Here is a 20,625-nt window from a genome sequence, read left to right as displayed (position 1 = left end):
AAATATTAAAGAAATGTGTCATCTATAACTTTATGCCTTTTGGAAATCAGGTCGTCTTTTACTCACTTAGCTATTCACAGTAACAGAAATTTTGTCTGGGGTGCCCAAACTTTTGCATATCCTTACATATATTTAGTATTCTTCTCAGCAGTTACTTCTCTTCGGTGTCTGATTTCCAGGTTGAAGGGCTAAGATATCTTTAGTCTTCATAACTGAGACATACATCCTCGGCACTTCTCCATAGAGCTGTTAATATATTGATGTTGTTCTTGTAGTTATGGTCCCAAAAATCAAAATAATATCATGGTTTGATCACTGTTTGCCTTGGTTTGTATTTGATTGCCAACTGCATTCTAACTTTAGTATTTATAAATCTAGTCACTTACTGGAAGATTATATTGGTAATACATTCATTGACTGCATTTCACTGTGGAGTGGTAAAGCTTATTTTTATTCAATATAAGATATTAAGGAATGGAAAAAGTGCTGGATAACTGTAGTCCCTATTCTCCACCAGTGTTTGGTTCCCTTCAGAGTACATAAATTGTTTAGCATGACTTGTGTTTTGATGAAAGTTTTTTTTTCTCCCAGCTGTATGGCATATAATGACTGCTGCAATCAAAATTAGAATCGATTAAGTCATTATCTCTTATTTCTATTTTCAAGCAAGTAATTTGAAATGACTCATTTTTTTTTACTGGATTAGTCTCAATAATGTCTTAATTAATACTGGCTCATTATGCAAGCAAAATCTGTGGGCCAGAAGAGGCTGCCCAAGGCAAGCTGTCCCTGTTTGTTTCTGCTACATGTGAAATGGGCATTTTCCAGACTTGCTGATCTAAAGGCAAACCAATCCAAATTGCAGAATTGCAGAATTTTGTATGATGTAGAACCATCTATCGGTCAGGACGTTGTTCTACATTGGAGAAAGCAAACAGGGATTGGTGATCCCTTTACAGAGCATCTGCACATAATACTTAGGTGCAACCCAAAGCAACGTCCTACTTTACCCTCCTACTCCCACATGTTTATATCTATGATCTTCTGCAGTGCTATAATAAAGTCCAAAGCATGCCTGAGGACCAGCACCTCATTTTACATCTGAGTATGTTGCAGCCTTCAAAACTTGGTATAATTCTTCAACTTTAGAAAACTTGCTCTTTCTCCCTGCATCAAAAGCTGACATTTCTATCTATTAACATTTTGGCTGAGTTTTTCTTTCTGTACAGTATGACTTGTTCCATAGCCTTAACAATTGCAACAAGTTTGCAACACGATACACAAAGAAGCTCAGTTTAATTTTAACTGCTGCCTAGCTACCTCATTGAGGAATTTGTTCTGCATCTCCCTTGTCCACCTTCTCTGCTACTTAAAACTAACTTGTTTTCTCTTCTTGAGTGCTCAGCCTTTTGATTCCTAACTTTGACTGAAGTCTTACCAGCAGCTGCATTCACAACCTCTCCACTAACTGTTTTGGCACTCTGGTTCCCATCCCCTTGCAACTCAAATTTAAACCCCACCATACAGCATTAACAGTCCTTCCTACTAGAATATTTGTCCCCCTCCATTTCAGGTGCAAACTGTACCTTCTATACTGGTCCCAGCTTCCCTGGAAGAGAGCCCAATGATCCAAAAATCTTGTGCCCTCCCTCCTATACAAACTTCTTAGTCACATATTAAACTGTATAATCTTCCTAGTTCTGGCCTCATTAATGTATGGCGTTGGGTAGCAATCCTGAGATCTCAACTTTGGGGGTCCTGTCCTTTAACTTTGCACCTAACTCTCTGAACTCCCTATGCAGAACCTCGTCACTCATCCTACCCATGTCATGCACCACGACTTCTGGCTGTTCACCCTCCCAATTATGAATATTGAGGACTTGATCTGAGATACCCCAGACCCTGGCATCCTGGAGACAACATACCATCCAGGAATCTTGTTCTCACCCACAGAAAGTCCTGTCTGTTCCCCTAACTAACAAATCCACTATCACCACAGGGCTCTTCTTCTCTTTTCCTTTCTGAGTCACAGAGGTAGACTCAGTGTCTGAGACTTGACCACAGTGACTTAGCTCAGTTTTGTCATTCCCACCACTAGAAGCAAACAGCTGACCCTAGATAAAGCTTTGGGGAAGGGCTGGTGATTAACAGGGCCCCAAATAGCAAGTAACCTCCAGACCCTTATTAGCATTTCCTCAATCAATAGGATCATGACTGATGTTTAACTTCAGTTGCTTTTGTATCCCTGGATGCCCTTAAAATCCAGAAATTGTTAGCAATTCCTTTTACTAAAAGTACTGCACAATTGAGCTTCCACTGAATTCTTCAAGATAAAATTCCAAAATGTATCTATCCTTTTGTTGATTTTATTTTTGCTATCTGAATACTGAATACACGTTCATTAATATTGAGATGATGTCATCTGTTCCAGACAACCCAACTTGGGGAAATATTATTGCCTGACATTTTCTATCTTTAAGTAATTAGAACTCACATTGTTCTATTTATTACTTCTTTGAGCCAGCCTTTCTGTCTGCCGCTCGTGCATTATTTTGGTGGTCTGTACTACACACAGTTTGCTGTTTTATTCTTATTCCTAATCATATGAATCCTAATCATATGAATTTTAACATAATTATTTTTCCCATGAATTTAACAATGTCTTAAATATTTAATAATTACAGGATTGGTACATTGGACAGATAGATATCTTTTAATGTGCAGTAATTAAAAATATGATATTTTTTCATTCTTGGAAATGGAATTGTTGGTTGGCTTAAAATGTAACTAAACTTACATACCTTTAGTTATTGGCTGAGATTAAGACTGATTGGTTCTCCATAGGTGGAGTTGTAGAGCATAGAAACAGGAATTTCAATCCAACTCGTTAATGCTAACCACATTGCTTCTATGAGCTAGACCGAAGCACCAGCACTTGGCCCATATCCCTCTGAACCTTTCCTATCCATCTATCTGCTTAAATTCCTTTTAAATATTGCAATTTTTCCTTTTCTTCTATTCCTCTGGCAACTTGTTCCACATACCCACTACCCTCTGTGCGAAAAAACCTGCCCCTAAGGTCCTCTTTAAATCTTTCCCCTCTTGCCTTAAATTTATGCCTTCTGCTTTTAAACTTCCTTGCTCTGCTGATTAGATAGTCACCATTTACCCTACCGATGCCCCTGATTATTTTAATATTTAACCGTCTCACTACGCTTGTATTCAAACTTGGTTTGTTGTGTAACTCTGCTAACAGCCACGTGACTCAGCGGTGAGAAGGCCACCTTTCATAAACAAAATACATCTAGGGTCAGTATGATTTGAGATGTAACCAAACAGGAAGGTTGGTATGTTCCAATAAAGGATAATGGGCTATAGCGAATGCTGTATAAATACTGCTCATACTCAGTTATTGGTAGCCCAGAGATGACAGATCGTACACCAGTATAAAATTATAGGTAAAGTATATTTACAAGATATTCAACTTTAGCAAATAGTTAGTGGTAGTCCTTCGGATTCGTTAGAAGACACACTGTTGTGCAGTTCATCTGTGAACATGGAGGTGCCTTAGCAGTCCCAGTCTGGAAGCGCACAGTACAGAGCAATGGGGGCACTGGAAGTCCATTGCTGTAATAATTGTGGCTGCTGTTCTGGGACGCCGCACATGATTTTCCATCAGTTTTTGGCAGCGCCTGTTTTCAAAACTGGTGTAGGCTTTCTAGCACAAGGCTCGCCAGTGGGTTCTGTCAGCAGCCGCAGCTTCTAGTTCCCTTGGCTGGATGTCACAATAGCGTTGGGTTTCCTTCACAGTGTTGTTGTAGCACTTGCACGGACGACCCTGAGGTCTCTTTCCTGTCTCCAGTTCACCCTAGAGCGGCTGGCGAGGCATACTGTGGTTGTCCATTCTGATGATTTGTCCCACCCACCACATCTGAGTTCTGATGATCAGGAACTCAATGCTGGTGGACTCTGCGCGATCCAAGACTTCCAAGTTGGAGACACAATCTGCCAACAAATGCCAAGGATGGAGCGGAGGGTGTGCATGTGAAATTTCTCCAGTTGTTTGATGTGTCGTCGGTACCGAGTCCAGGTCTCACATCCATATAGGAGAGACGGGATGACCATAGCTGTGTAGACTTTCAGCTTTGTGAAGATGCGGATGTTGTGTTGATTGAGCACTCTGGTATGCAGCCTCCTCAGAGACTGGCTGGCCTTGCTGATCCTGGAGTCAATTTCTTTGTCCAAAAACACTTCACTCGAGATGATGCTTCCCAAGTATTTGAAGCTATTTACATTTGTCAGCTGGGTGTTGTCAACAGTGATTTTTGGTTCTATGGGGTTGGTGGTTGGCACTGACTGGTGAAGTACTTCAGTCTTGTTCGGGCTGATAGTCAGGCCAAAAGATGCAGCAGCATCTGTGTATTTGTTTGGCATCAACTGTAGATCAGTATTTGTGCGCCAGGAGCGCACAGTCATCAGCAAAGTGGGGTTCTTGAATAACTGTATGGAGGCACTTTATCCGTGCGTTCAAGCAGTGAAGGTCAAAGAGAGAGCCGTCCAATCGATACCTGCTGTACACTCCTTCCCTCAGACCTTTGACAGCATGTGACAACATGCAAGTGAGGAACAGATTGATCAGGACTGGGGCTAGTACACAGCTCTGCTTCACCCCATTGGAAATGGCAAATGCAGCTGACGTATCACCATTGCAAAGAACTTGTCCTGTCATTCTGTCGTGGTGTAGCTGAATCATCTTCAAGAATTTCCTTGGGCATCCATAACGTCTCAGGATGATCCAGAGAGCCTCCCTATTTACAGCGTCAAATGCCTTTGTCAGGCCAATGAAGACAGAGTAAAGATGCTTGTTCTGCTCGATGCACTTCTCCTTACTGACAAAGAAAACAAACAAGCCATTACAGTTAAACCAATCCAATGTGTACATAAACGTTGGAACTCATCTCTGGAGAAGTTGGGGGTGCATCGCTTTACTCATGCCCTGGACCCATGGTCTGCGAGAAAGCATCTGCCAAATTCCCGAAGACCATCTTGTAAGAGCTGGCTCTCTCAGGAATATTGACCCTTCCTCTGAGGAACCATTCATCTACACAAATCACTTCTTGCAATGGGGTCTCTCCTTCCAATGGCATTCTGCAGCATCTTCCCTTCCACCCTGCTCTGCCAAAAGACCGCAAACCTATCTACTGTTCTTCAGAAACCTGATCCTGTCCAACTCTCGGGAAGCATCCACTGTGCAGGAAGTTAAAATTGGCTGACACAACATTCTTATGTTGGACAACATGGCTCATTATCTTTAGCTGAAGCCAAAATACTCTTACCAGCAGGACACACTGCTATTATAGAAAACTGCAAAAATAAAGTACTTCACAGCATAGCAATAGAAATCTTAACCAGGGTATTACATGTATCTTTATAAAGTTATCCCTCAGCTTCCCACACTCCAGGGAAAATAAGTCCCAGCCAATCCAATCTCTCTTTACAACTCAGACCCTCCTTTCCTGGTAATATACTTCTGAATCTTTTCTGCATGCTTTCAAGCAATCATAACCATACACATTACTTCAAGTATGGATTCACTTATGTCCTTTATGTTTGTAATACAATGCCTTGACTCTTGGATTCATTGTCCTAGATGATAAAGGCAAGCATGCCAAATATCTTCTTATTTACTTATTTTGCCACATTCAGGGAACTATGTACTTGTACCCTGAGTGTAGCCCCCTCACTGGGCTCTTATGCAAACTTGGCTCGTTAGCTGGCTCTGCTAACAGCCATGTGACTCAGTGGTGAGAAGGCCAACTGCAACAAACAATGCGCGCCTAGTGTCTATGATTTGGAGTTCAACCAAACAGGAGTGTGTGATGTTCTGATCAAAGAAACCTCAATTTGAGTGAATATTGTTTAAATATTGCCCATACACAACTACCGGTCAGCAAGAAATAACAGATTGTACACCGCATAAAATTATAAAGAAAATGTATTTACTAATTTCAGCTTTATCAAAGTTATTAAGATAAAGAAAAGAAAGAAAAAAAATAAAAGGGCCCATTACTGTTAAACCGGTTTAAATGTGCACATGACCATGGGAGCTTATAGCTTCGAAAACCTGGGTATAGCTACTACACATGGTGCTGAATTCTCATTACCAGTCACTGGTAGAGTTTCCCATCTTGGATTCCTTAATCTCGCAAACCACTCCTTGCAATCACGTCTTCCCGTCAGATTGAATCTTACGCCATCTCTCCTGATCTGCTCAGCATCTCCCACCAAAGGACCATGCACCCCACCAGTGTCCATCAAAAATCTCTGTCCAGCGCTCTCTAGAACCTTCTCTGAATTCCACCATCCTGATTGGCTGATATATCATTACTATTTTGAACATCATAGCCCCTTATCTTTGGTTGAAACCAAAACATTCTACCAGCAGGACACACTGCTTTTACAGAAAGCTACTAAATAAAATACCCCATAGCATAGTAGTAGAAGTCTTAACCAGGGTATTACAGAAGTTTCTCTGTTCTATAACACTTTCCAGAACCCTCCTGCTTACTGTGTAAGCTCTGCTTTTATTTCTCTCAAATGTTTTTTCCTTGTAACGTTTGTTGTAAAGTGGAATGGTTAAAGTGAGGGAAGTCAGTTATCTTTTCTGGTCATACTGTGCCTTGACATTTACCTGCCCTTCTTGAGCAAGACCATCTTAGGAAAGAAAGAAAGCTGTTCTTGCTGAAGTGGGGCAGGCAGTATCCCCTAATGTTATCACTTAAAGCTTGAGTGGGAGTATTTATGTTGGATTCAAGACAAAAAGGTTAATGTTGAGTGCCCTTGTGGAAGAGGGAAGCAGGATGTTCCTCCAAACCAGATAACCAAAGCTCCAGACTTATTATGATGTATAGTGTAGCTGCAACATACTTCAACTATCCCTTCACAAGGCCAACCAACAGTGGTATTGGAAGTAGTGCAGCTGTCTGTCAGTTCTATGGGTTTAATCCCGACCTCAAGTTCTGGCTTTGTGGAGTTTGCATGTTTACTTCTGTGACTGCATGCATTTCCCTATGTGCTCCGGTCTCACGTCCCAAATGTGGATTAATAGAATACTGTACATTGGACACTGTATATTATCCCTAGTGTAGGTGAAGGTAGTGTTCATGAACTTAAGTGAGAGAATAAGTAAAATTGAATTGACTTTTTTTTTACATCCTTCACATACACGAAGAGTAAAAAATCTTTGTTACATCTCCATCTAAATGTGCAATCGTAGTAATTCATAATACATAGAACAGTCAGTGTAACATAGAATGCACTTAAATCAGTGTGAGTTAATCAGTCTGATGGCCTGGTGGAAGAAGCTGTCCTGGAGCCTGTTGGTCCTGGCTTTTATGCTGTGGTACTGTTTCCCGGATGGAGCAGCTGGAATAGATTATGGTTGGGGTGACTTGGGTCCCCAATGATCTGCAATGATCCTATGGGCCCTTTTTACATACCAGTCTTTGTAAATGTCCTGAATCATGGGAAGTTCAAAACTACAGATGTGCTGGGCTGTCCGCACCACACTCTGCAGAGTCTTGTGATTAAGGGAGGTACAGTTCCCATACCAGGCAGTGATGCAGCCAATCAGGATGCTCTCAGTTGTACCCCTGTAGGAAGTCCTTAGGATTTGGGGGCCCATACCAAACTTTCTCAACCGTCTGAGGTAAAAGAGGAGCTGTTGTGCCTTTTTTACCACACAGCTGGTGTGTACAGACCATGTGAAGTCCTCAGTGATGTGGATGCCAAGCAACTTAAAGCTGTTTACCCTCTCAACCTCAGATAAATTGATGTCAAGAGGGGTTAGCCTGCTTCCATTCCTCCCGTAATCCACAACCAGCTCCTTTGCTTTTGCGAAACTAGGGAGAGGTTGCTTTCTTAACACCACTATGTCAGAGAGATGACTTCTTCCCTGTAGGCTACCTCGTTATTGTTTGAAATAAGGCCAGTCAATGTAGTGTTGTCTGCAAATTTAATTAGGAGATTAGAGCTATGGGTGGGGACACAGTCATGGATATACAGGGACTAATGGAGGGGACTTAGTACACACCCCTAAGAGACTCCTATATTGAGAGAGGGGTGGAGGTGAGGGAGCCCACTCTTACCACCTGCAGGTGATCTGACAGGAAGTCCAGGAACCAGCGGTACAGGGCAGGGTGAAAGCCGAGGTCTCTGAGCTTCTTGTAGAGCCTGGATGGAACTATGGTGCTGAATCCTGAACTATAGTCCAAGAACAGTGGAGGGCTGTCAGAGGTTAGAGCGGGATAGGATGCAATACTGGGCTGAGAAGTGGCAGATGGAGTTGAACGCAGATAAGTGTGAAGTGGTCATTTTGTTAGGTCAAATATGATGGCAGAATACTTAGCCAGACATGTTCTCATGAAACAACTTGATCATCATATCCAGCCTATCTGGACAGCCATAAGTTTTGAGTACTTCCCAGAGTGTTTCTCTGTCTACCATATCAAATGCTTTTGAGAAATCAACAAAGACAATGTACAATGGTTGCTGCTGTTCTGCTGCCTTCTTCTGGAGTTGCCTCAAAGTAATGATCATGTCAGTGTTTGCTCTTTCAGCCCTAAAGCCACATTGACTTTCAGGAAGCACATCTTCTGAGATGACCTTGAGCCGGTTGAGCAGTATCTTCGCCATAATCTTACGATCTGTGGACAGAAGGGAGATTCCTCAGTGGTTTGCACAAACTCTACGGTCGCCTTTCTTCTTGTAGATGATGACTATCAGCGCATCTTTGAAGTCCTGAGGGAGACATTGATTCTGCCAACAATCATTATATAAGTTCAACAGTTCAGTCTTCAGAGCAGGACCACCTTGCTTCAGTACATCTGATGGAATGCCATCTTGCCCGGGTGCTTTACCACTGCTGGTATCTTTTAAAGCCTTATTAAGTTCTGTCATAGTGATGAGTCCACATAGCTCTTCTCTTACTGGTCTAGTTGTGAGCCTTTCACATGCATTGTGGTCCGTCATGCCTTGTTGGTTTAGAAGGTTACTGAAGTGTTCCCTCCATTGCTCAATGATGTCTTTCCTGTCAATGCATAGCTTGCTACCATCTGCAGTTTTTACTGGGGCACTGCATTGCTTCTTGGACCATAGATAGCTTTCAGTCCTGAGAAGAGCCCATTTTAGCCATTCCTGTCTAACATTGCTTGCAATTCTTCTGTTTTCTTGTCTATTGGAGTATCTATCAGAGGAGACGTCAGTGAAGCCTTCACCATCAACCACGGGGTAAAACAGGGATGCATTCTTGCTCCAACTTTGTTCATACTATATCTTGCTGCAGTTTTGGAAATAATGGATCACAATTTGGACAAAAGTGTGTACATCAGGACACGCTCAGATGGAAAATTGTTCAACCTGTCAAGACTCAAAGCCTCAACCAAATCAAGAGAGAGACATGTCGGAGAGCTTCTGTATGCAGACAACTCAGCCCTGGTTGCTACTGATGTTAGTGTGATTCAAGAAATTGTAGACTGCTTCTCATTTGTTGCCACTCTTTTTGGCCTAAGAATCAATGTCTCCAAAACCGAACTTCTGTACCAGCCTCCTCCTCTGTGTAGTCCCAGTGAGACCCAACCACCAGTCATATCGGTCAATTGGGTAGCGCTGAAATGTTCTGACTCTTTCACGTACTTAGGAAACGCTGTGACCAACATCAACTCGTCAGATCTGGCAGCTGAGAGGAGAATTCAATCAGCTACAAAAGTCTTTGGTGCTTTCCAGAAGCGACTTTGGTCTTGCCACAACATTAAAATGGCAACCAAGGTCAAGGTGTATAACACAGCTATTTTACCATCTCTGCTTTATTGAACTGAAATGATGACATTGTATCGGAAGCACATCAAGAAATTGACCCAGACACAACTCAGGCAATCATGCCCAATATTACACATCAACTGGCTAGAGAGAGTACCAGATGTGGAGGTGCTCAAACGTGCTGGGACAGTCAACGCAGAATCACTCATCACAGCTTCTCAGCTGCATTGGACGGGTCATGTCATAGGAATGAGCGATGATCGTTTACCCATGGCGAGCTACGTGAAGGAAGGAGGAAGCATGGTGGTCAGAAGCTGCGCTATAAAGATGTGCTCAAGCGCCAAATGAAGAACACTGACATGAATGTCATCACCTGGGAGAAAGGTGCTTTGGACAGAATAAGTTGGCGCTGCATTGTCAAGAAGTCAATCTCAGCTATAGAGGAGAAAAGGCAGAAGAAATATGAAACAGGTCATGAACGCAGACATTCGGTGCTAAACCAGTCAAATCACAAATGCAACGGATGTGGGACTCAGTGCTGATCCAATGCTGGTCTTGTGGCCCATAAACGTGCCTGCAGAGACTAAACTCTCAGCACAGTCAACATCGAAATCGATGGACAGCCGAAGAAGAAGCAGAAGATGATGGCAGAATATAGTATTAATGGCAAGAGCAGTGTGGAGGATCAGAGGGATATTGGGGTCCGAGTCCATAGGACAATCAAAGCACCTGTGCAGGGTGACTCTGTGGTTAGGAAGGCATACAGTGTATTGGCCTTCATCAATCGTGGAATTGAATTTAGGAGCCGAGAGGTAATGTTGCTGCTATATAGGACCCTGGTCAGACCCCACTTGAAGTACTGTGCTCAGTTCTGGTTGCCTCACTACAGGAAGGATGTGGAAGCCATAGAAAGGGTGCAGAGGAGATTTACAAGGACTTTGCTTGGATTGGGGAGCATGCCTTATGAGAATTATTTGAGCGAACTTGGCTTTTTCTCCTTGGAGTGAAGGAAGATGAGAGGTGACCTGATAGAGGTGTATAAGATGATGAGAGGCATTGATCGTGTGGATAGTCAGAGGCTTTTTCCCCAGGGCTGAAATGGTTGCCAAAAGAGGACACAGGTTTAAGGTGCTGGGGAGTAGATACAGAGGAGATGTCAGGGGTAAGTGTTTCACTCAGAGAGTGGTGAGTGCGTGGAATGGGCTGCCAGCAATGGTGGTGGAGGCGGATATGAAAGAGTCTTTTAAGAGACTTTTATATAGTACATGTACATGGAGCTTAGTCAAATAGAGGGCTTTCGGTAAGCCTAGTAATTTCTAAGGTAGATACATGTTCGGAACAACTTTGTGGGCTGAAGGGCCTATATTGTGCTGTGGGTTTTCTATGTTTCTATGTAAGAGCATTCTCACATAAGTGTCCTTCTTCTCCAGATGTATAAGGAAGGTATGTAGAGCAGTGGCTATTGCATTGTCTGTCGATCGGTTGTGTCGGTAGGTGAATTGTAGCGGGTCCAGTTTAGGTGGTAACATACTGCATATGTAATCCTTGACCAGCCTCTCAAAGCATTTGCTTATTATTGAGGTGAGTTCAACAGGACGCCAGTCATTCAGACATGATACCTTGGTCTTTTTTTGGTACAGGGACAATGGTGGATAATTTGAAGCAGGATGGCACTCTACGCTGGGAAAGGGAGAGATTAAAAATGTCAGTAAACACACCTGCCAGTTGTTCTCTGCACATCCTGAGTACTTGTCCTGGGATGCTGTCTGGTCCTGCAGCCTTGTGACTGTCCACTAGTTGGAACTTTCTGCGTACCTCAGCCTCAAGGATGACCAGATTGCAGGTTGTAGCAGTGGCTTTCCTCGGAGGCTCAGAGTTAGTGACATCGAACCGAGTGTAAAAGCGATTGAGCTCATCTGGGAGAGAGGCCGCGATATTGGCGGCACCACAACGTTTGGCTTTGAAGTCTACAATGGTATGCAACCCTTGCCGCAAGTCACGTGTGCTATTTGTTGTCAATCTTGACTCATTCTTGTCCCTATATTGTTTTGCAGACTTGATAGCTATGCGCAGATCATAGCTGCTTTTCTTGAGCTCTAGTTGATCACCAGCAATGTAAGCTCTATGTTGCGCAGTAAGTGCTGCTTGCACGGAACTATTGATTCTGGGTTTCTGTTTTGGGAAGACCCTGACTGACTTCTGGAGGATAACATCATCGATGCACATCCAGATGAAGCACTGACTCCATCCATGAACTTGGAGACCTCCTCATCATGGAAGACATTCCAGTCGACGTCATCAAAGCAGTTCTGCAGCATGGAGGCCGACTGTTGGAGACCAACAGTGGATGGTTTTAACTATGGCTGCCTCTTGTTTCAGCTTCTACCTGTTCATTGGCAAAAGCAGGATTGAAGAGTGATCTGATTTTCCGAAAGCTGGGCGAAGGAGAGCTTTGTAAGCATTGCGGAAGGGAGTGTAATAGTGATCAAGTGACTTACCTCCACGAGTGCTCACCTGGAGATTAAAGATTTAAATATTAGCTTTATTTGTCACATAACATCAAAACATCTAGTTTCTATGAACAGCACAGTCCAAGGATGTGCTTGGGGCAGCACACAAATGTCACTTGTTTTTTGTGCCAACATTGCGTGCCCACAACTTACCAATCTATGCACCTTTGGAAGCTCATGCAGTCACAGAGCAGAATGTATTGCGTCTTACAGACAGTGGTGCAAATTGAATTGTTACTTTAGTGGCTATGCTACTTTGCCCCACGAGGTACAAGGAACTGGGTGAATAGGATGGCCCCCTATATTAGAAGAAAATGTGTGAAACTAAAGCTTTTCCTTCCAACGGTCTTCTCATCTGACCCCAAATTACACCTTCCTCTCTACCTCTTCCTACCCCCCTCTTAAACAATCATGCTGAGTTATTTCAGAAATTCTTCACATAGGCTGCCACTTCCTGTCACCAAATTAACATTCCCAACCAGTGATTGAATGAGCTGATAGAAGATCATACAGTGATTTCGCACTAAAGTGGGTCCTTTTGGTCCACCTTCTCTGCATTGACTGATGCCTATCTACACAAATTCAGTTTACCTTAGTTAGGCCGTGTTATTTGGAACTCTCCATAGATTTATTCTGATGAGGCTTTGCCTATTAAGATTGACAGGTCTTCATAGTCTTGGTCGTTTTCCATGAATTCCATCTTAATTGAGGCTTTGATCTTTAAAGCTTTCCCACTGTTTCTATTAACTTAATATTTGGTTGCAAAGCTCCTTATATGATAGCTGAACTCCCAGTTTGTCTTGATCGATTGAATCGATTCCAATGTGGAATACTTCCTAGATATTTCTATTTTCTTTACTTGGCTTGGCAGAAGAGAAGTGTTATAATTGGCATAAAATTAATACCACAAAACACTATATATCCTAAAATCCTCATGATAGTGCAGTGAATTCTGGTTAATTGCAACATATCGGGACCAGTACTTTTTGGCCCATTTAAGCGTCTGTCCCAGTTAGTTTAATGGAAATAGCTAAGAAGACAATCTACCATTTAACTGAGTAATAAATGATATATTTAAATGAAATACAGAACAAATTGGAACACTACCAATGTTACTACAGTATTATAAAGCTGTCTATTAGTTCCTACGAGGAATTCAACTGGTTTACGCTACTGTGTATGGGTTGTTCAGGGAGAGGTAGTAGCTCTAGTGAATGGGCTTGTTGTGTCCATTCTGGGGCAGCTCACTTACCTTTGGTTCCCACTGAATGGATGCTCAGCTCTTATCTGTGGCTGCAGGTATCTTTGCATGGAACAGCAGCCACACCAAAGTACAGTGCAGAAGCATGATAAAGCACAGAAGAAGACATAGTTCTCCACTGCAACCAAGGAAAACACCGGTTTGTGATGTCTACTCATACCACTGGACCCAGGCTTCTGAGATTGAAAGAGTGCAACTACCCCAGTGGAACAGTTTTTCCACTTTAAAAAAATCTCTCGCAGCATCGTACCGAAATCATCAGGTATGATGGACAGCCACCACATTGCCATGTTCTTTTGATTGACTGTTGCTGGCATCCGTTAGTCTCGCGAGACTATGGATCTGCATCTGGAATGGTTTCCAGGGCTCAGGCCTGGGCAAGGATGTATGGAAGGCCAGCAGTTGCCCATGCAGCAAGTCTCCCCTCTCCACGACACCGACGTTGTCCAAGGGAAAGGCGAGGGCCGATACAGCTTGGCACCAGTGTCATCGCAGGAGTTGCCAGAACAAGGTTGAAGGGAACATTGGACTGCCTTAGGGACTCCAGCTCCAGATTTGTCCTCAGGGTTTACTCCCGAAGCCTTTCCCATGAGTGGGTGTGGCCGCAAGGCAGCGGAGGTTTGAAATCAGTTTTCCTTCTCTTAGATGGACTGCCTTCCCAGGCTGACGAGCTCCATCTACCCAATAACTGACTGTAAATTAACAAAATTAGCACAGACACCTAGTGCAGATAATGGACTGCCTTCATTCAATACTTTTGGTGATTGCATCCTTCGGATTCATTGTAATATTCAAGATGATTTTCAATACGTTCAAATTCTTAGTAGTTCCAAAGTTGTTGAAGTAATGAAATTGTTTCATTTTCAATTGCTTGAAACCGTAGTGAGCAAGACAATTCTGAATTGTCTTACTGCTTATTTCTCGCCAACTATCAGTGACAAAAATAACTGCTTTTTGAACACAATCACACATAAATGAAACAATTTAAAAGCTGTTCGCTTTAAGCACACTGTGATGTCTAACAGGCACATAAGTGCATGCGTCTGCTGCTAGTTAAAAACTGTTCTGCAACAGTCTCCTGTTCCAACTAAGCAGTATATTGTCCCAAATAAATAAAGGGAATCCTGTTTATTTTCTTGATTAGTTTTTGTTCTGTAAGTTTTGTCCCAAATAAGTGGCTGTCCCAATTAACCGATGGCCCAATTAACTGAAATCCATAGTGTTATAAGTGGCTTTAATTTCTTAAGAAATTTTTGGTATATTTATCTGTTCTACAAACAGTGACTCTTACTTGAGTAGCTCCTTGCATGCATGCACTTTTCAATCTTTTAATGTTTTTCTCTCTATTTTGGATCTTCGCCATTTTTTTAGGCCTACTGATAAAATTTTCATGAAAATATTTCCTTTTATATAAAGATGCAACATAAATATTGCAAACAGTAGCGTAGCATACCACTGACATGAACAGCTGTATTATAATTTTAGGATTTCATAGTCAGAAATAAGTTGTGATGCATGCAAGAATGGATGTAGGACATGAGAGTAATTAAAATCTTAAAGCATGTTTCCTGTGAATACTCAAAATTCAACATAATATTTTCAGCATGTATTTCTGAAAAGAATTTTATCAAATAAGATTCACAAATATGTTCAGCATAATCTGGCACTTCATTTGAGATAACTTATACGACTGCTGTGGAAAATACAATTTCAGGTCATCAGGAAGTCTTTGGTATTGTAGTACTTTATGCAATCTTGATGGTCTGAACATTCCTATAGCAATTCATTAACATACTTGTTAAATTAATTTAACTTCCTGAGGTCTTGTTAATTGATCTAGAACTGAGAGTTCAAATATCAACCCAATGAAATGGGTTTTTAAATTGTTAAATAGATTTACCATGAAACTACTTAATTATTGTTAAGAAGAACCTCTACTGATTCATTTCTGTTACTCAGAGGAGAAAATCCATCGTCTTTTACCCAAATTAGTCCGTATGTGACCAGTGTGGTTGCCTTTTAACTCCTTTCCAGATCAATTAGGAATAGATAATAATTCTGAACATCGACCATAACTTACGGAATAAGTGATAAATGATGTGCTCCTATTAATTTTCTTTTCCTCACTTTTAGGAGGAGATTTTCAATTATGTCCACAATATGTTGTCCATACCTGGCTATAGTACTGAAGAGAAGGAATCTGTATGGAATAAAACAATGGAACACTTCAAGGTACTTCTTGTGAGCAATTTATAAATAACTTGGATGTACAGAACCAGAGTGTGTTGCACCATCAGTGAGGATGCACGGTATTCACACCAAACACAAACGTCCACTGTAGGTTTTATAAAGGGTTAGATGGCACAGTGGTACTAGTGGGGTTGCTGCTTCACAGATTTGCTGACTCAGTTTCAGTCCTGACCACTCATGCTGTTTGTGTGGAATTTGCATATTCTCCCTCTTGCCCAGCCAATATCATTTAGGTGCACTGGTTTTGTATCGTTTGAGGTTAATTGTCCACTGTATATTGCCCCTGTTGTGCCCATGAATAATAGGATCTAGAAGGAATTGATGGGAATATAAAATGGAATCTCAAGAAAATTGGCCTAATGAGGGCACTTGCTGGTCAGCCTTGACTTCGCAGACTGATAGGCCTATTATTTGTAACTGCTAGTCTTTTGTAAATAAGTACATCTGATGTCAATCTTTACAACTTGTATAAACAATTTGTTATTAATCAAAGTGTATAAGTTATATTAACTATAGGAGATAGTTTGATTCCATGTAAGAATCTAATTTGTAGGAAAAACAAATTCATGCTGAGGAATATGTGACATTTATCAACTATTTTCATTTCTAGCTTGCTGAATAAGACTTGGAATTATACTAATATGGTGTCCACTTGTCTGTAATGTAGATCAAATTCATGAAGTGAGAAATGAAGTTATTTCAGTAACTTTCAACAGGTACATTTAATATCAGAGAAATATATATCCTGGAAGTCCTTTTCTTTGCAAACATTCACGAAAACAGAGTGCCCCAAAGAATGAATAACAGTTGGACATTGGAACCCCAAAGCCCTCCAGCTCCCCCACCCACACACGTAGCAGCAAGGCAACGACGATCCCCACCCCCACCAGCAAAAAGCATTAGTGTTCTCCATCGAGCTCAAGCATGCAGAAAGCATCAATAAAGACACAGGCTTGCAGTACTCAAAAGACAACTCTTTTACCCAATAATTCAACATACCCCAGGCTCGCTCGCTCTCTCTCTCTACCCCTAATAAGGGATAAAGATGTGTCCCTGTTTCACAGCGAGAAGGGAGATGTAACAAACAACTTGCTGATTTACAACGTTAAAAGTCTGTTGCGCTGCTTTTCTGAGTTCTGCGCCGAGAGAGTCGGCCCCAGAAATGCGCAGATCTATGGACACACAACCTATGGCAGCTAACCCATGTTCTCCCACGACACTTCATTCAGTGGCACCGGACTAGAATCTGCCCAATCCACAGCTTCAAAAATCCAGAACCCTGAAGGTGTGCTAATATTCCAGGTTTGTGCCTTGGGATATCAAAAAGCAGCCGGTCGTGAGGCCCTGAGAGCAGGTTCCATTATCACAAAGAACTGTAGTCATGGTGTAACTCCAGGTCATGGAATTCAAATGAGCCTTGGAAAAAAAAGAGATGTCAAAGATAGAAATAGAGCTGTTTCTGAAGATGCAGCAAAGGAGTTGCCATTTAGTGCCATCTGACATTGATTTGCTCTTCCGAATCAATAATGCATTATTAATCCAGAGCCTGTAAAATGATCCATACCTGAATGCGCTTTTGATGGAACTGTGCATTTGACTTTATGGAGATAGATGCTCAGAACCACATTTTGATTTCACTAACTGTATAGATTTTTTATACATTGTCCAGATTAGTAGCAAATACTATCTTGACTTCCTTTTTTAACACTTTTTAGCACCTATTTATTTGTAAGAAGAACCTTGCATGTTATTTGACTCTAAATAAATGTCTTTCCACAAGTAGAAGTAGAAATGTAATACTTATCCAGTCTCACAGTGACTTATTGCAACTATTTTGACAATTTTCTATTGAGATTTGCTGTGGAGATTCACAGATTTTATTTGGAAAAATAACCTGGCCTCTTTTTAAATTGCAGGAACTGGTATCTATTAATCCTCCAAAAGCAGCCGAATTGTTAGCGGTGCATTTCTCTACAGAGCTACGATCAATTCTGAACCAATTAGAGGTAGAATTATTTTTCTTCCTTTTTCTGTAACTTAGTTTAAAAGAAATGTTCTTGCATTAAAATTTACACCTGTGCTTTTTTTTAAACTGTGGTGCCTTACCTGCAAAAGTACTAAATCTAGCTGTTCTTGTTCTCTCTTGGCATTGCAAACTGGTTCCCCCGATCCATGTTCCATGCCAGGCTGCCTTTTGTTTCTCTGTCATGTATCCTACTAAAGAGTTATCAATTTGAGTCAATGTAGAAAACACATTTTGCACAGCATGCTTCTTGCTGTGACATGAACATTCAGCTGCAGAAATAAAGCATTTGAACAACTATTAGTGCTTGCCTCGTGTGGTGAGTTATTGGTTCCATTTAAAAAGCAAAGGACTGAAGAAGAATTATGAAATCTTTTAAAATCCTGAAATGGATAATGTTGTTGCAGCCTAGTTTCTCAGCTAATGCTGAGTGAAGCTATCAGATACAAGGTTAATGAACTGCATGAGCAGTTCAATATTTGTAAAGCTTATTTTCCTTCACAGAATGTGTGTGTGGAATATATTTGCAGCTATTTTTCATCTGCAAATAACCCTAGTACAAGTTGAGGTTATTCTCATCTGCACAAGTACATGTTCGCACAGTGGCAATAAAAAAGCTTACTTGCAGCAAGTTCACAGGCACATAGCATCATGTAAGTAGTGCTCTCAAGAAAAACATAAATTATAGGTCATTTTTATTACAAGAGACACAATTTGAACAAAAGGGTCAATCATCATGCAAAGTGATCAAAATAATCATCATGTTCTAAACTGTAGTGATTAGTATTTTGCTGGCTGGTTCAGGAATTCAATGGATGAAGAGAAATAGCTGTTCTTGAATCTGATGGGATGGGCTTGAGGTTTCTATATCTTGTGTCCAATGGTAGCTGTGAAAAGATGGCATGGCCTATGTAGTGTAGATCTTTGATAATAGGTATTACCTTCTTGAGGCAGTGCTTCCTGTAGATACTATCACTGGTGGGGAGGGTTGTGCCTATGATATATTGGACAGAGTCCACTGCCCTCTGCAACTACTTGTGTCTCTGTGCACTTGAATTACCAGACCTGACCATGATGCAACCAGTCAGGATCCTTTCACCAGTACATCTGTAGAAGTTAATATGCTCAGTGACAAGCCAAATCCCTTTAACCTCCTAAGAAATTAAAGATGCTGGCATGTTTTCCCTTTGATTGCATTGATGTGCTAGGCCCAGGAGAGATCATCCACTATGTTAATGTCCAGAAATTTAAAGCTGCCAAGTCTCTGCACTGCTAATCCCTCCATTTTTACTGCACATGTTTACTTTAAATAGAGCATTGGAGCTGTGCTTAGCCTCACAGTCATGGGTATCAAGCAAGTAGAGCGGGGGTTAAGCACGTAGCCTTGTGGTGCATCTGTGCAAATGGAGATTATGGAGGAGATGTTGCCAGTCCAAACTGACTGAGGACTGCAAGTGAGGAAATTGAGAATCCAGTTGCACAAGGAGGCAAGGAGGTACTAAGGCATAGATCTTGAAGCTTATTGATCAGTTTTGAAGGGTGATAAGGTGATGAAACAACCAATTCCTGCCTGAGAGGCGACTTGAATCCACTCCAATTTGTCTACAGTCACAGCAGAACAACAGCAGATGCAGTTTCATTGCCTCTTCACTCAACCATGGAACATCTGGACAGTAAAAAGATGTATACTTCAGGATATTTTTCATTGACCACATTTTGGCATTCAATACTATCATCTCCCCAGAGCTAATCAATAAGCTTCAAGATCTGGGTTTGAAGCTGGAGTGCTGCCAGGAGAGTTGTGAGTGAGTCATTTCTCTGTGAACACAACAGTCCCTCATTATACCTCTGATAAAGCTGTCTTGCTCTGAGATCTTTAATCTTGTTTTCTAATGACTCATTAGGCTGGAGGGTGCTGGGACGGGGCGGGATCAGGGGCCGGTGGGCCTGGGGGAAGCTTTTGCTTGCTGCCCATATTTTCTGTGACACTGGGGACCTCCCCAGTGTTTCCAACAGCAATGTTTACCTCCTGGGAGGTCTGTTCTGGGTAGTAGTTATTTAGCAGTCACTCTGAAGATTATGGAAATAATTCCTCATCCAATCCCTTTTGCCTCAATTTGATTGTTCTAGAGCACATTTAGCTTTGTTTCTACAACGGTAAATAAGTTATCTAAAACACTACTGTTGGGTCAAGCAGCACAGTGATGTGTATGTTCTAATCTTGTTTTCAAATCTCTGTGGTGCGACTCTTCCTAGTCTTTTCAAGTCCTTCCAATTCAGTTATGTGCACACTTCAAATTCTAGCCTCTTGACCAACCTTAATCTCTCCACTGTTAGCTGTACTTTTGGTTGTTAACCACTACACTTCTCATCTCAGATCTCTTCATAGAGTAATCATCTGCCCTGATAATTCCTTGAGTCTCATTATCTATTTGGGTTTCATTTGATAATATTGCTGAGAAGCAGTTCTTACATTTTACTATATTTAGCATTTCATAGATATGAAATGCTAGCTTCTGAGAATCTGCCATGGGAAGAAAAATTAGGGGCTGCAAATGTCTCACATCATCCTGTACCACAATGGAAAAAAAAGATTAAATACAGCTGTAGTTTTTCTTCCTTTGCTACAGAAAAAGAGCGATTTCTGACCATGCATTTGTGTTTCTAGATTTTAATCTCACAACAGTAGCTTTATGTAAACACTTTTGTTTCTTATTCTATATTGGTATTTCTCCTGTTACAAATTAACAACAGAATGTTGAAAA

At 41.5% G+C, this 20,625-nt stretch overlaps 1 protein-coding gene across 3 annotated transcripts in view; it reads left to right on the top strand.

The window, feature by feature from the left end:
* The window catches only part of vps8 (VPS8 subunit of CORVET complex), a 607,159-nt gene that overhangs the window by 148,725 nt on the left and 437,809 nt on the right, over window positions 1-20,625 (top strand). For all 3 annotated transcript variants that reach the window (XM_059967078.1, XM_059967079.1, XM_059967080.1), the window contains 2 exons: window positions 15,721-15,819; window positions 17,754-17,843. In XM_059967078.1, the coding sequence (XP_059823061.1) occupies window positions 15,721-15,819; window positions 17,754-17,843 (189 nt within the window). The remainder of the gene's footprint in view (window positions 1-15,720; window positions 15,820-17,753; window positions 17,844-20,625) is intronic.

Source organism: Hypanus sabinus, chromosome 4 (genome assembly GCF_030144855.1).
Source record: "Hypanus sabinus isolate sHypSab1 chromosome 4, sHypSab1.hap1, whole genome shotgun sequence".
Classification (NCBI taxonomy): domain Eukaryota; kingdom Metazoa; phylum Chordata; class Chondrichthyes; order Myliobatiformes; family Dasyatidae; genus Hypanus; species Hypanus sabinus.
This window is presented reverse-complemented; position numbering and strand designations above follow the sequence as displayed.